This window comes from Thamnophis elegans, chromosome 2, assembly GCF_009769535.1.
Source record: "Thamnophis elegans isolate rThaEle1 chromosome 2, rThaEle1.pri, whole genome shotgun sequence".
NCBI classification, from domain to species: domain Eukaryota; kingdom Metazoa; phylum Chordata; class Lepidosauria; order Squamata; family Colubridae; genus Thamnophis; species Thamnophis elegans.
In genome coordinates, this window is record NC_045542.1 from 122,356,670 (window position 1) to 122,369,313 (window position 12,644).

The 12,644-nt window shown below is 36.1% G+C and overlaps 2 protein-coding genes across 4 annotated transcripts in view; one reads left to right on the forward strand and one right to left on the reverse strand.

The window, feature by feature from the left end:
- IFT122 (intraflagellar transport 122) overlaps positions 1-2,764 on the reverse strand; it is a 78,119-nt gene extending 75,355 nt beyond the window's left edge. The window contains exons 1-2 of the mRNA XM_032209459.1: positions 2,568-2,764; positions 836-902 (exon numbers count right to left, since the gene is read on the reverse strand). Coding sequence (XP_032065350.1) covers positions 836-902; positions 2,568-2,608 — 108 coding nt within the window. The 5' untranslated portion in view covers positions 2,609-2,764. The remainder of the gene's footprint in view (positions 1-835; positions 903-2,567) is intronic.
- A 90-nt stretch (positions 2,765-2,854) lies between these two features.
- On the forward strand, positions 2,855-11,852 carry MBD4 (methyl-CpG binding domain 4, DNA glycosylase). Of its 3 annotated transcripts, none has more exons than XM_032209460.1 (7): positions 2,855-3,153; positions 5,444-6,271; positions 8,279-8,353; positions 9,161-9,295; positions 10,253-10,402; positions 11,030-11,133; positions 11,668-11,852. In XM_032209460.1, exons 2-7 carry the CDS (start codon positions 5,533-5,535, stop codon positions 11,746-11,748), a joined length of 1,284 nt encoding a protein of 427 aa, XP_032065351.1. In that variant the 5' UTR covers positions 2,855-3,153; positions 5,444-5,532; the 3' UTR covers positions 11,749-11,852. The 3 variants fall into 3 exon arrangements, with proteins under 3 accessions (XP_032065351.1, XP_032065353.1, XP_032065352.1); XM_032209461.1 differs by lacking the exon at positions 2,855-3,153 and adding an exon at positions 3,161-3,536; XM_032209462.1 differs by lacking the exon at positions 10,253-10,402.
- The last annotated feature ends 792 nt before the right edge of the window (positions 11,853-12,644 follow it).

The following is a 12,644-nucleotide window of genomic DNA, read 5'->3' on the forward strand; positions in this document are numbered from 1 at the left end:
GTCCAGGCTGTAAACAGGATGTGCGAGGGGGGGGCTGCGTATAGCTCCTCGCACCCCATTTTGGCTGCCAGAAGTACCTCGGGCCAGTCCTTTGCTTTTTCCAGGCTGGCCCCACAGGCCAGATTTAAGCACCCGCAGGCTTGAGTTTGACACTCCTGATATAGTTGATCAACAAACAGAAAGATAATGAAGCCCTGTAGCACCTCATCACCAAATGTTCACTGGGTTGATCTCATCTATAACTACTAACTGAAACCACCTGCTAAAAAGGACTACTACTGTAGAACAATGGCTCCAATCTCCAACCATGGCAAACTGAAAAAGGGGCAAGCCCCTTATCAAATCACTTCAGAGGTAACCCACCGGCACAATCAATGCCATCTTCATTGCATGCCTAGGCCTGAATTCTGATTGCTTGAGGAGTCTTTGGTGCTCTCTCAGCTTCTTGTTTTCTTAAGAGATATTTCATAACCCAATCTAGGTAACATCATCGGTGCTAGTGGACTAGAACTAATGTTACCTAGTTTGGGTAATGAAACATCTGCAAGAAAACAAGACAACTCAGAAAGCACCAAGGACCTGTCATGTCAACCCTAAGCCTCAAATATTCTCCTTTATTAATGACTGAATTCAGTATCCAGATAATCCACCTTTTCTAGGGTATTTTCTAATGTCTCTCCACTCTCAAGTAAACCACCTCCCCATCCCCACCTAACAAGTTTATAATCCTGGGATTTCTTAGTAATATTCTGTTTAAGTATTAACACTATTTAAAATATTTTTTCTAATTCAAATCTCTTTTAGGTCACACATTGTATTTTTAAAAACCTCTTACCAATAATCTGTTTCCAGATGCAATTATTAGTTGTGTTCCATCTGGTTTAAAGGCAAGGTCGTAGATACTGTAAAAACAAAGAATGCTATTAAAAGGCAAGTTCTCTTATCTACTTATTTGTTATTTTCATCAGATAGGTCATCTACAAAACAGATGCATAAGGTATCAATGTTGCATAGTTAGTTTTAATTTAGGATACTGTGTGGACCCAACAATTGTCATGGCCAAATTATTATTATTTTTTAATTTGTATTTTTATTAACAGACAACACATACACACAACAATAAAAAAACAGAAAAAAAGACAAAAAAAGCATCATCACATACAGCATGTCATTTGGTTACAGCTGTTTTAACATCCATATTCTTGAATAACATTTACCATCACAGATTTTTCATCTAGTATAACTAAATACCTCACTTTCATTGTACAGTATATGTTCAATTACAATTAGTATTATTTTTTCCAATAAATCATAATTCCCTTACATTCTTGATTGTCTATTTGATAACAGTATACCTTTATATAATCCCCATGTGAAAGAAAGAAAAAAATTACCAACCATTTATATTTGTATATCACTATTTTCAATTATGCATAATTCCACTAATCAATTATTAGATATGCTTATGTTTATTATTATCCTTGTACATCATACATTCAAACAGATCTTATTCATTCATTTTTCAACAAAATATTCTAAATAGTCGCTATATATATATATATATATATATATATATACCAATTTTTAATTGTTCCCTTATTAAAATTATTTATCAACAACAAAATATCATTCTCATGGCCAAATTATTATACATACTTTAGTGTTATACAACTAACTTATTCTTTATTAATTCTGTTTTAAGAAAATTGTGGATTAGTATACAGGAAGTCCTCATCGTACGACCACAATTGAGCCCAAAATTTGGTAAGTGAGACATTTGTTAAGTGAGTTTTGCCCTATTTTATGACCTTTCTTGTTGTTAAGTGAATCACTGTAGTTGATAAGTTAGTAAACTGGTTAAATGAATCTGGCTTCCCCATTGACTTTACTCATCAGAAGGTCACAAAAGTTATCACCCAACCTTGGGACAGAGAAACGGTCAAAAGTATGAACCAGTGGACAAGCATCTGAGTTTTTACCCCATGATCCATGGGGATGCTTCAAAGGTCATAACTCTGAAAAGCGGTCATAAGTCATTTTTTTCAGCGCTGTGTGACTTTGAATGGTCACTAAATGAACTGTTGTAACTCAAGGACTGCCTGTATTTTTTCATTTATTTAGGTATTTCTTCCATTTTTACCCCACAAAAACCTTGCAACTCCCAGCCATTTATGTAAATATTTGGGATTACATAAGAGAAAAGTGGGAGAGGCATACCTTATTATTTAAACTACTTTATATAAAGAGGGAGCAAGTCCAACATTCACACGCACTGATGAAGTTACCTAGTTGGGTCACGAAACATCCGCAAGCAATCAACTGAGCTCAGATAGCACTAAGGACTCCACAGTTCAACCCCAATATTCTCTTATTTCATTAATTTATATGTTATGTAAAATTAATAAATGCATTTATATTGGAGTTATTTAAAATAATCCATAGCAGAATGGAAAGATGAAAAGAGCACTCAGTAGTAGCGACTCTTCCTTCTCAAGAGTCCTCCTCCTCCTGCTGCTCTTCCCCGTTATCCTCCCCAGCCCCGTTTCGGAGAGAGGACCGCCTCTTACCACTGCTCGACCTTATCCCTCCAAGTCAACGCAGCTCGCATGTCGTCCCCTTCAGGTGCATCGCCCTCGCCGGCGCCCAACTCTCTCACTCTTTTGGGGTGGCTTTTTTGTGTTTGTTTGTTTGTATTTATTGACGCAGGACGCCAGCCGGCCTCCCAAGGCAACACGCATGCGCACTCCTCTTTAAACGCCCGCGAAGGTCCAAAAAATGCCCCGTGCGCAAGCGCGATCAGCCCCTGGCAGCGTCGTCCGCGCATGTCTTTAGCCTTTACTGTTTCCAATAGCCCGCCGAAGAGAGGGGAAAATTAGTGCCGCGAAAAGAGGCGGAGACGATATCAAAAGTGCGCTTGCGTCACCGGGGGGGGGGGGGCTGATCCATCGAAGCTGTGTTGTGTGGGGGTGTTTTTTTTCCTCCCTATCTATCCCCTTCTTAGGAAAAGATCGTTAGACTCTTCTATTCATCGGGACCTGGTTATTAGAGTTTAAAGTGTGCATGCGTTCGATGAAGACTAGTAAGGATTGGCGTCTTGTGTGGGAAGTCAGTCGTGGTGTTAAAATAGGAAGAGAAGGAGCTCTATGAGACCAGGTAAGGATTTTTTTTTCCACTAGAGGAAACCAAGGAGAGATGGATTTTTTTTATTATAGCTATTAGATTGTGCAAATCGGCTTATTCTATTGGTTTGGTCTCAGTGATGTCATAATAGAAGTGGAACTCGTTTGTTTGACAATGATGCATGCTACGTTTCCCAGTGTACCATGCACGGTAGGATGGTGGTCTCCGTTTTCTCAGGTCGTTTTGGGATTAAAAACTCTTATTTAATAGATCACTTGTTGGTCTGCGGTGCTCAGTCTTGCATTGATAACAGGAAGCACCTAGAAAAGACAGCCTGTTTGTTCTGCAAAGTATCTCCCTCGATTTCCCGAAGGGCGAGAAGAAAACTGAAACTGCAGCATGGGAAAAGTGCTCTGGTATGGCAGCAAGTGTAAAATTAGCAATTATTTTTGTACAAGACCCATATAACAAAATATTGTTTTCTGCCAGCAGAATTGAGCTGCATTTCGATATTTGTATTTGAAGATGCAATTTTCTAGAATATAGAGGAAGCAAAGTTGCTTGCTTTATGAAAGTAGAAATTGCATTACTAGCAATTTCTAGTTTAATTAGATGGATCCGACCAAAACTCATAATCAGTCAGCACTAAGCAGAAAGTCAGTAAGACAGTTAGTTAAAATGTTGTACAGGAGTAGAGAATACAAATTCAAGTGTCTGCTTGGCCATGAAGCTCATGGTGCAACTTTAAGCTACTAATTTGCTCTCAGTCCAACCTTAGCAGGATTGTTAAAATGATAGGAAAGACCTTATAACAAGACCTTGATTTTCTTAGAACAATGTTTCTCCACCCTGGCAACTTCCATATCTGAATTTCAAGTCGTAGAATTTTCAGCAAAGGACACATTGGCAGAGGAATTTTAGGAGCTGAAGTCCATCCAATATTGAGCCATCCAGGATGAGAAAAACTGTCACAGAATGAGTTCATGAAACTAAATCAGAATCTCTTATTAGAAATCGTATTGATTTTTTTATGACTTCCATACCCAAACCAAAACACTGACAAATTTGGAACTAAAGATATGTATAAGTGACAATGCAAAAGCTTATTTTATATCAGTGAGTGCTTTAATTTGGAATGGGGGGGGGGGAAGTAAGGTAGAAGAGGATGGTTGAAAGAAATGCAGAAAAAAACATTTTAAATTATGAAAAGGTTAAAAAAAGATCCCATACAAAAGAGTGGCTTACAAAAAATTGGTCCTGTTGTATTTATTGACAGTGCTAAAAGTGAAACACACATGACCAAAGATACAGCAAAGAGAAATAATTACTTCTAAAGGTAGTAGAAGAAAGCTTTGGCCCCAGGAAAGAACAGCCTGAAAGTCCAGTGAAGTGTAATGGGAAGTAAGGAGCAGTATCTTTAGAATTTCCAGTCTTATCATCAGACACTTCCAAAAGAATGGGAGAATACAATAAAGCAAAGATAAACTGGTAGAATTGCAGGAAAATATATTGTTTGCTCTGTTAGGTAATCTCAGTTGCCTCTCTTGAATTTCTACTTCTGATACAGCCTGTTGCAGTGTAGGGAAAGCATTCAATGATACGACACTTTACTTTTTGACAAAAACTACCATGTACTTTATATGTAAAAAAATTTAATGCTTAAAGCGTTTGTGTTTCAGGAATATTAAGATGTTCCACTCTGCTCATAATATACTCACAAATATAATACTCTCAAATACACCATCTCCTGTGATTGTTTACAAAATATGCTTAATATGTCTGCACCATACTGTGAAGTTCTGGTGAAGTTCAGTCTATTTCATAAACTGTTTGTATCATCATCATTAGCGTTGAAAGGGACCTTGAAGATCTTCTAGTCCAACCCCTGCTCAAGCAAGAGACCATTATACTATGTAGTATTATTATAAATAATTATTATAAAATGTATAATTATACATTGCACAATTTATCTTTTAAATGTGGTTCCCAAGGCAATTCCCTGGCATCTCTACTATTTGTGTCTATAAATTGTTCTAGTATTACTGTTTCAATTTTTCTTTCCAAAATGGTAGTTTGTTGTTTATATTATTTTTCCATGACTATGATTATTAATAATTTATTCAATTTGTATGCCTCCTGACTCACCACCTCTCACAACAATCAAAGAAATTGCAATAAAATCAATACAACAAAAGATAAAAGATGGCAAATGTTTAGATCGCTTAGATAGTTTTTGTTTACAAATATATTTTCTCTCCCCCCCCCCAAACAACAATTATGAACTTAATTTATTGATCGCACTGTTTTTCTCTCAATACTCCAGGACTCATTCAGATCTAAACGTGTGCTCTTTTCAATTATTTTAAAGAAGATAAAGACATAATTCTTACAGTAGAGGATTTTGATTTTACTATGGCTGTTCAGAGGAATACACGGTTAAGAACCAAAAGATTTTCTACCAGAAATGCAGGCATAGACATTGAGAGTTGCATTTCTAGTCCACTTTCACTCCCTGGATTAGGAAACGGTGACGGAGATTGTAAATCTTCTCTAGAAAGTAACTTGGAACTTCGATCCGATAATAGAGAACCAGAAATTCCTGGTACCTGTTTGCAGGATGTGCCTAATACCGGAGATACTTCTAAGGACTGTTTTTTCAAAAATGATGGAAATAGTACTATTCGAAGGAAGATTCAAATTAGAAAATCTAAAAAATCTTCTGAAATAAGTAATGTCACTGGTGGCCAAAACAAAAGACAGAGTCTATCAGCATGTAAAAAACAGGTGCAAAGCAATAAACGTGCCATATGTAAGAACAAAATATGTGTACTTAATAGTGATTCCAATGAAAACAAAGTATGCCGAAGAAGTTCAAGGAAAAGAAAAATATGTTTTAAGGATGAACTGTTGTCTCAACCAAAAACAGAGCAGAATGATAAACAGATTGAACCTTTCCAAACAAGCATGGAAATAGTAAAATGTACTGAGAGTTCTTGCAGCAAAATCCCTACAGCTGCTAATAAAAACCTTTCAGTAGTAGAAATGCAAAGAAACGTGTTGACTTCAGAGAGTGCAAGTGAACAGAGGGCTTCCACTATGGATGTTACTGTTTCCCAGATGTGCCGAGAGAAACCTTGTACATCAATCAAAGGTATGTGTTTATGTATTTATTTATTTTCCAGAATGTTTAGATTACCCACCCTGTAAAACAGGGGTGTCAAACTGAAGGCCCAGGGGCCAGATCCAGCCCACGGTGTGCTTAGATCTGACTCACAGGACTCCACTGGAAACAGCAAAAGACCGGCCTGCAGTGCCTCTATCAGTGAAAACGGAGCTCGGGAGGACCGCCTGCGGCCCTCCTGAGCTCCATTTTCACTGGCAGAGGGCTGCAGGAGGCTGTCGCAGCCAAAAATGGAACTCAGAAGCCCATTTTCACTGGCAGAGCACTTGGGTCACCATAGGTGACCGCGACACAAGGGATGTTGAGCTGGCCATGCCCACTCTCCCCCCCCCCCCGAGGTCAAATACATCCCTGATGCGACTCTCAATGAAGTCGAGTTTGACACTTCTGCTCTAAGAGGATTGATTTTACAAATTTTGAAAAAGCCAGTAAAGGTACTGCTTGGGGAAAAAGCAGAAGTTGTTCCAAAGGATGGAGAGTTCAGAAAAGGGTTAAATTTAGGTTCATGTCCCTTTGATTCCTAGCGAGGATGGGACCCTAAACAATCACTCATCCTTCAGAACATATGGACCGTGGAGATTCCACCTTAGGAGATGATCTGTAAGGTAATCTAAGAACCAACCATGTGGAGTTTTATTAGTATTTTATAGGTATTTGGTATTTATTCGATTTGTAGGCCGCCCTATTCCCCGAAGGGACTCAGGGCGGCTGAACAAAAAACCAAGGGAAGGGGAACAAATACAGAAAAGTAAGACAAACGAGACAGTAATACAATTTAAAAAACACAAGCACAACAGTTCGAGTAGGGGGGGGGGGAAAACTCAACCCCAGGCTTGCTGGGACAGCCAGATCTTAACGGCTGTCCGGAAGGCCTGAAGGGTGGCGAGGGTTCAAATCTCCACGGGGAGCTCATTCCAAAGGCAGGTTCTTTTATAATAATACAATTATTGTAATGAAAGAAAAAGGATCTTGGTAGTTCTTGGCTTTAATACATGTAAGTCCTCCACTTACAACCAGTCACTTAGTTATAATGAACCCCAAAAATATTTATCACTTGGATTTTGAAGCCACCCCCCACCCCCCCTGTAGTCAAATGATCACATTTTAGGTGTTCGGCAACCATTCGTATTTAAAATACTTTTTGCCAGAAACAACTGTTTACTTCCATTTTCTGGCAAAAAATGCCCATTCAGACACTGAGTTCACTTAATGGTGTTTGTTTAATAATGAAGGATATTTGCTTAATGACTGTCACAAAAAAAATTGTAAAATCAAGTTAGTCATGTGATGACCAGCAGGACTTATAATTGTAACTGTGGACTCAATGACGGTTATATGTTAAGGACTATCTGTATCCCTTAGAGGTTGGGTATACTTGCATGGAGTGAAGAAAAGGAAAACAATCACACACACACACACAAACAACTTCTTCTTGAAACCCAGATCTGGATAATCAAAGAGGCAAAGCTAGTGCAGGTAGTCCTTAACTTACAACAGTTTTATTTAGTGACCGTTCAGAATTATAACAGCACTGAAAAAAGTAACATGACCGGTTTTCACACTTAAAACCTTTGCAGGATCCCCATGTTCAGGCCCTCAAAGTTTAGATGCTTGGCAATTAGTTCATATTTATGACTGTGGCTGTGTCCCAAGATCATGCAATTTTTGCAACCACCTGACAAGCAAAGTCAATGGAGAAGCCAGATTCACTTAACAGCCAGGTTACTAACTTACCAATTGCAGTGATTCACGTAACAACTGTGGCAAGCAAGGTCGTAAAATGGGGCAAACCTCATTTAACAAATGTCTCACTTAACAACAGAAAGTTTGGCCTCAATTGAGGTCATAAGTCGAAGACTATCTGTATTGCAGAAAGGGATTATTGTTCTGTGTGTATCTTCTGTCGTCAAAGAGCACAATTAAAAGTTTTACATTATTTATTGCTTTTGTATTTTTTATTTGCTTTTCTATAATTAGAGAGACGTACTCAAAGAACCCAAGTGGAAAGGCGGAAAACCAGTCCATATTTTTCTAGAAAATTAATCAAAGAAGGTAAAAAAAATTATGTGGAAATGCTTTGTGGAAAATTAGCTATCTTATTTTTTAAAAATAAATAATTTTAATAGGATTTGTGGCCTTACATTAGTCATATTTATGTGGAAGCAAATTAAAATGTTTTTATACCTGCCTAGTAAAATGTAAGCAGAGATGTTCTGAAATAAGTATAAAATAGTTGTCTTTATGAGTACCGGTAAATTAATATGGATAATATTTGGATGGATGACTTATAAACAACAGAATAATTTCAAATATATTACACTAACTATATCAATGGGCTTTGGTTTCCAATGAAAATACAATAAAGGGAATAAACTATTGTGCATTAAATCATCCCTTCTAAAGAGATTTGGTCAGTTACATTGATTGAATTCAGATGTAATGCAAAACCATTGTTTTATTCATGAATAGTGAGAACAGAAGGTTTTATTTAAATTTTAAACAAACAATTATTCTCTACTATTAAAAAAAAATTGGGAACTAATTTATGTAAAATTCTAGCTACTGAATTTGATTGAGGATTAGAACATAGCTTCTGATTACTCTCATTAAAACAAACTTAACTATAGTTCTTAATAATTTCAGCCTTTACAAGAGAAAAGGGAAGTTATAACACTGTTGGCGTATTTTGCTTCATGTATTGCCGGTCTAACAGAAGCATCTAACACCGTCCGAAGGAAGCAGATTTTTGATGCAACCGATCTCTGTTTAGAACCTGAAAAAGCAACCCAGACTGTCTTTGTATCTGTAGGAGTAATTGTAGACAATAAAAGTAAATTATGGTCACTTTTTTTGTATTAGCTCCAAGTCCACCAAGAAGGAAAGCTTTTAGGAAATGGACTCCACCTCGTTCTCCTTTTAATCTGGTTCAGGAAACATTGTTTCACGATCCATGGAAACTTCTGATTGCAACTATATTTCTGAACAAAACATCAGGTAAATAAGAGAGCAATCATGGCCACTTCTCGAATTTCCATGCATGGAATTGCTTTCCTCTGGGGCTGTTAGAACATGTGCAATTCATTTTGCAAACAAGGTAAAGCATAAAGTTCCCAGGCTATAAAGTGCTATGTAAGTGGCTCTATCCAAATTGTGATTTGATGTATTGCTAGTGAATATGGATTTTCTCCTTAAGAAAAAGGCTGTCATCCGGCTGATAAGGAAAACCAGAAAGAGGACAGTATTGAATTTAAATTATGCAAAGTGAATTAATGCTACCCTCATTTCCCTGAAAATAAGACAGGGTCTTATTTTCCCCCCCCCCCCCCCGAAATAAGCACTTGGCCTTATTTTCAGGAAGGTCTTATTATTTTTGAGGTGCAGGAGGCGGCAAGCATGGTCACCTCATGGTTGCTGCTGTGTTGCAATATTTTCGGGGGACAGCTTATTTGGGTGGGAGGGCTTATTTTAGTGCATGTGCTCAAAAGCCCGATGGTCTTTGCTCTGAGTTCATATAGGCCAAGAGGTTTAAGCAATTCTGACATTTCTTTCCAGTTGGTACTGAATCGCTACCATTTGGGAGGTCTTATTTTCAGAGAAATAGAGTACTAAAATGGTAGCGATTCAGTAGTGACATTTGCTCAATGTATTATGTAAGTTTGGTTGGATCATATGCATATATAGATTAAAAATCAGCTGAAGAAGTTATGACCATACTGACAATATAAACTATAGGGCTGCTTCACACCACACAGATTTTCTGTCAGTGAAATTACTTACATGTAGGAAATTGTGAATCCTGTATGTAAGTTGTAAGATATAAGTAAAGCTAAAATCTGTCAACAGGTTTGTGCCAAGTTACTTTTGTGCAGAAAAATCTGTCTTGAGAAGTTGCAGCCAGCTTTTCAAATTCAGCGCACATGTTGTTGTTCACAGTTTCTTATTTTTGCTTAGGAAAGATGGCTATCCCTGTGCTGTGGGAATTTTTTAAGAAATATCCTTCACCAAATGTAGCAAGAACTACCAACTGGAAAGAAATGTCAGAATTGCTTAAACCTCTTGGCCTATATGAACTCAGAGCAAAGACCATCGTCAAATTTTCAGGTAATATCTATAATATTCCATGTTTTATGTATATTATCTCATAAAACCTTGATACAGTTATATAGCAGTATTTGTATTTCTTATTTTGGTTGGAAGACAAAAACTGAGGAATGATAGTTTGCCAAAGACCTCTTAATACATTCATGATTGAGACATGAAGTGGAAATTTGTTCCATATATTTAAAGTCATTGCCATTTCGAACTTGTAAATTGTAATCCAAAATAACACATATACACAATTTCTATAATCTCTATTCATGAACTTTTTCATGTTTTTTTGTTTATGTATTGATACTTTTTAAATTGTTGGGGTTTTTTTTGCCATTCTTAAAACCATTTGGAAAATTTGGCATTGGAATATTATAGTAATACGTCCTTTTTGGATTTACTGATAAATTATTTGAATATAGAAGTGAAGTGCCATTTGTGTTATTTATGAGTATTCTATTTTTGTTTAGCTACTGATAGTAAAACAAGCTCCTAACTTTAATTTATCAAGGTTTTGATTTCTTGTAGTTTGCATTTTATAAATGAGCAATTACTCTTAAAGTCTTATGTTATTTTTCATAAACTTAAAACCAATATAATTTAGTCCAGCTTTTTATAACTTTATCTTTTGATCCTTAGATGAATATTTGGTTAAGCAGTGGAAATATCCAATTGAATTACATGGGATTGGAAAATATGGAAATGATTCTTACAGAATTTTCTGTGTGAATGAATGGAAAGAGGTAATAAATGCTTGTGTGTTCTTAATTTAATGAAAATCAGGGGAAGCCTTATTAATTTCAGCGATACTAATATAATATACTAATATAATTAATATACTAATATTAATTACAGCAATCTGTAACCTAGAAATAATACAAGAGTTATACTTACAGCTACATACATATGATTTAGAACTGCAGAAAATAATAGAATATTATGTTCTCCTAGATAGAATTTTTTAAACTAAGACTTGAATATTCTTTTTGCATTTTATCCTTAATGTGTTTTAAAAAACAACAATCATTAACTCTGCAAAGTATTTTTAATATCCACCTGGGTTGTCTTACAAGCTAAGAAATAAAACAGGACCATACTTTTCATATTTATCTGAGAGGTCTTACGCTAATAATCACTTTCGCTATATGATAAGAGAGGAAATTTTTATACTTCAGCAAAAAAATATGAAATTACAATAAAAGTGCAAAATGGCTTATGGATTGACATTATATCACTTATGTACCGATGAGGTAAAAACATGTTCATTTCTCTTTCAGGTACAGCCACAAGACCACAAATTGAACATTTATCATTCCTGGCTGTCGGAAAACCATGAGAAATTAAATCTTAATTATTAGCTCTTTATAATCTCTTGGTCCTTTCTCATGTTTTAAACTGCTTTTTCTGCTACCCCACTTTATTAACTATAAATATAAATGCTTCTTTTATATGACTGTAAATAATTTATTAAATTCCAATGTTCTATACAATTTTGCTCAAAATTGACATTTCTTACTTTCACTTGTTTGATCATGTAAATTTTAAATACCAAAGTTTGTTTAGTGTAATGCATCAGAATATAATAATTCAGGGCTCTTTACAATTTAGCAAGCATTCTAGAGATTCCACTTCAGGTTACCTAACCACCCCTCTGAAAGAGGCACTTCTACTGATTCCTGGTTGCTGTTTCTCATTCAGATTGGATCAGGAAGATGGTGATAAAATCAGTGAAAATCAAGAAACCAATGAGAAAGTGTGAATCTACTATTGTGATAACTCCCATCCAAATCTGTTATTCTTTATATAGGACTGTATCTCATGGGCCTTCTGACAGCAAATCATGTTAAAGATAGGAAGCATACTGATGAATTTAAAACAGGGTTTTTAATTAGTTAGAATATATGGCTTGTGAAAGAAAGCATCACAATTCAGTACTGTATCTTTCTGAAGAGGTGGAAGGACTGATAAAATGCCAAATTAGCTTTGTCATTTTAATCTCCTACTTGGTATCAAATCAAGTATTTTTTTCATATTTGCTACCATTTTGAACGGCAAAGTAATTTAAATCTCTAACCTCATGCTGTATCTGATTTTTTTAGGTGTGATTTATCATTTCAGCGGTTTAGTGTAACGGTTTGGCAGTAACTAGGAAAAGGCTTACTTAGTTCATGATAAATCTTGATCCAGTCCCTAGTTCACATACACTGGGTCAAAATATACATTATTGGCTTGCAAACCATGATTTAAGACAGCA

Excerpts from the sequence above, each read along its gene's own strand:
- MBD4 (XM_032209460.1), top strand. The coding sequence starts at position 5,533 with ATGGCTGTTCAGAGGAATACACGGTTAAGAACCAAAAGATTTTCTACC. Across the intron at positions 8,354-9,160 it reads TAGAAAATTAATCAAAGAAG|CTCCAAGTCCACCAAGAAGG; the intron begins GTAAAAAAAATT and ends TTTTTGTATTAG. Across the intron at positions 10,403-11,029 it reads GACCATCGTCAAATTTTCAG|ATGAATATTTGGTTAAGCAG; the intron begins GTAATATCTATA and ends TTTGATCCTTAG.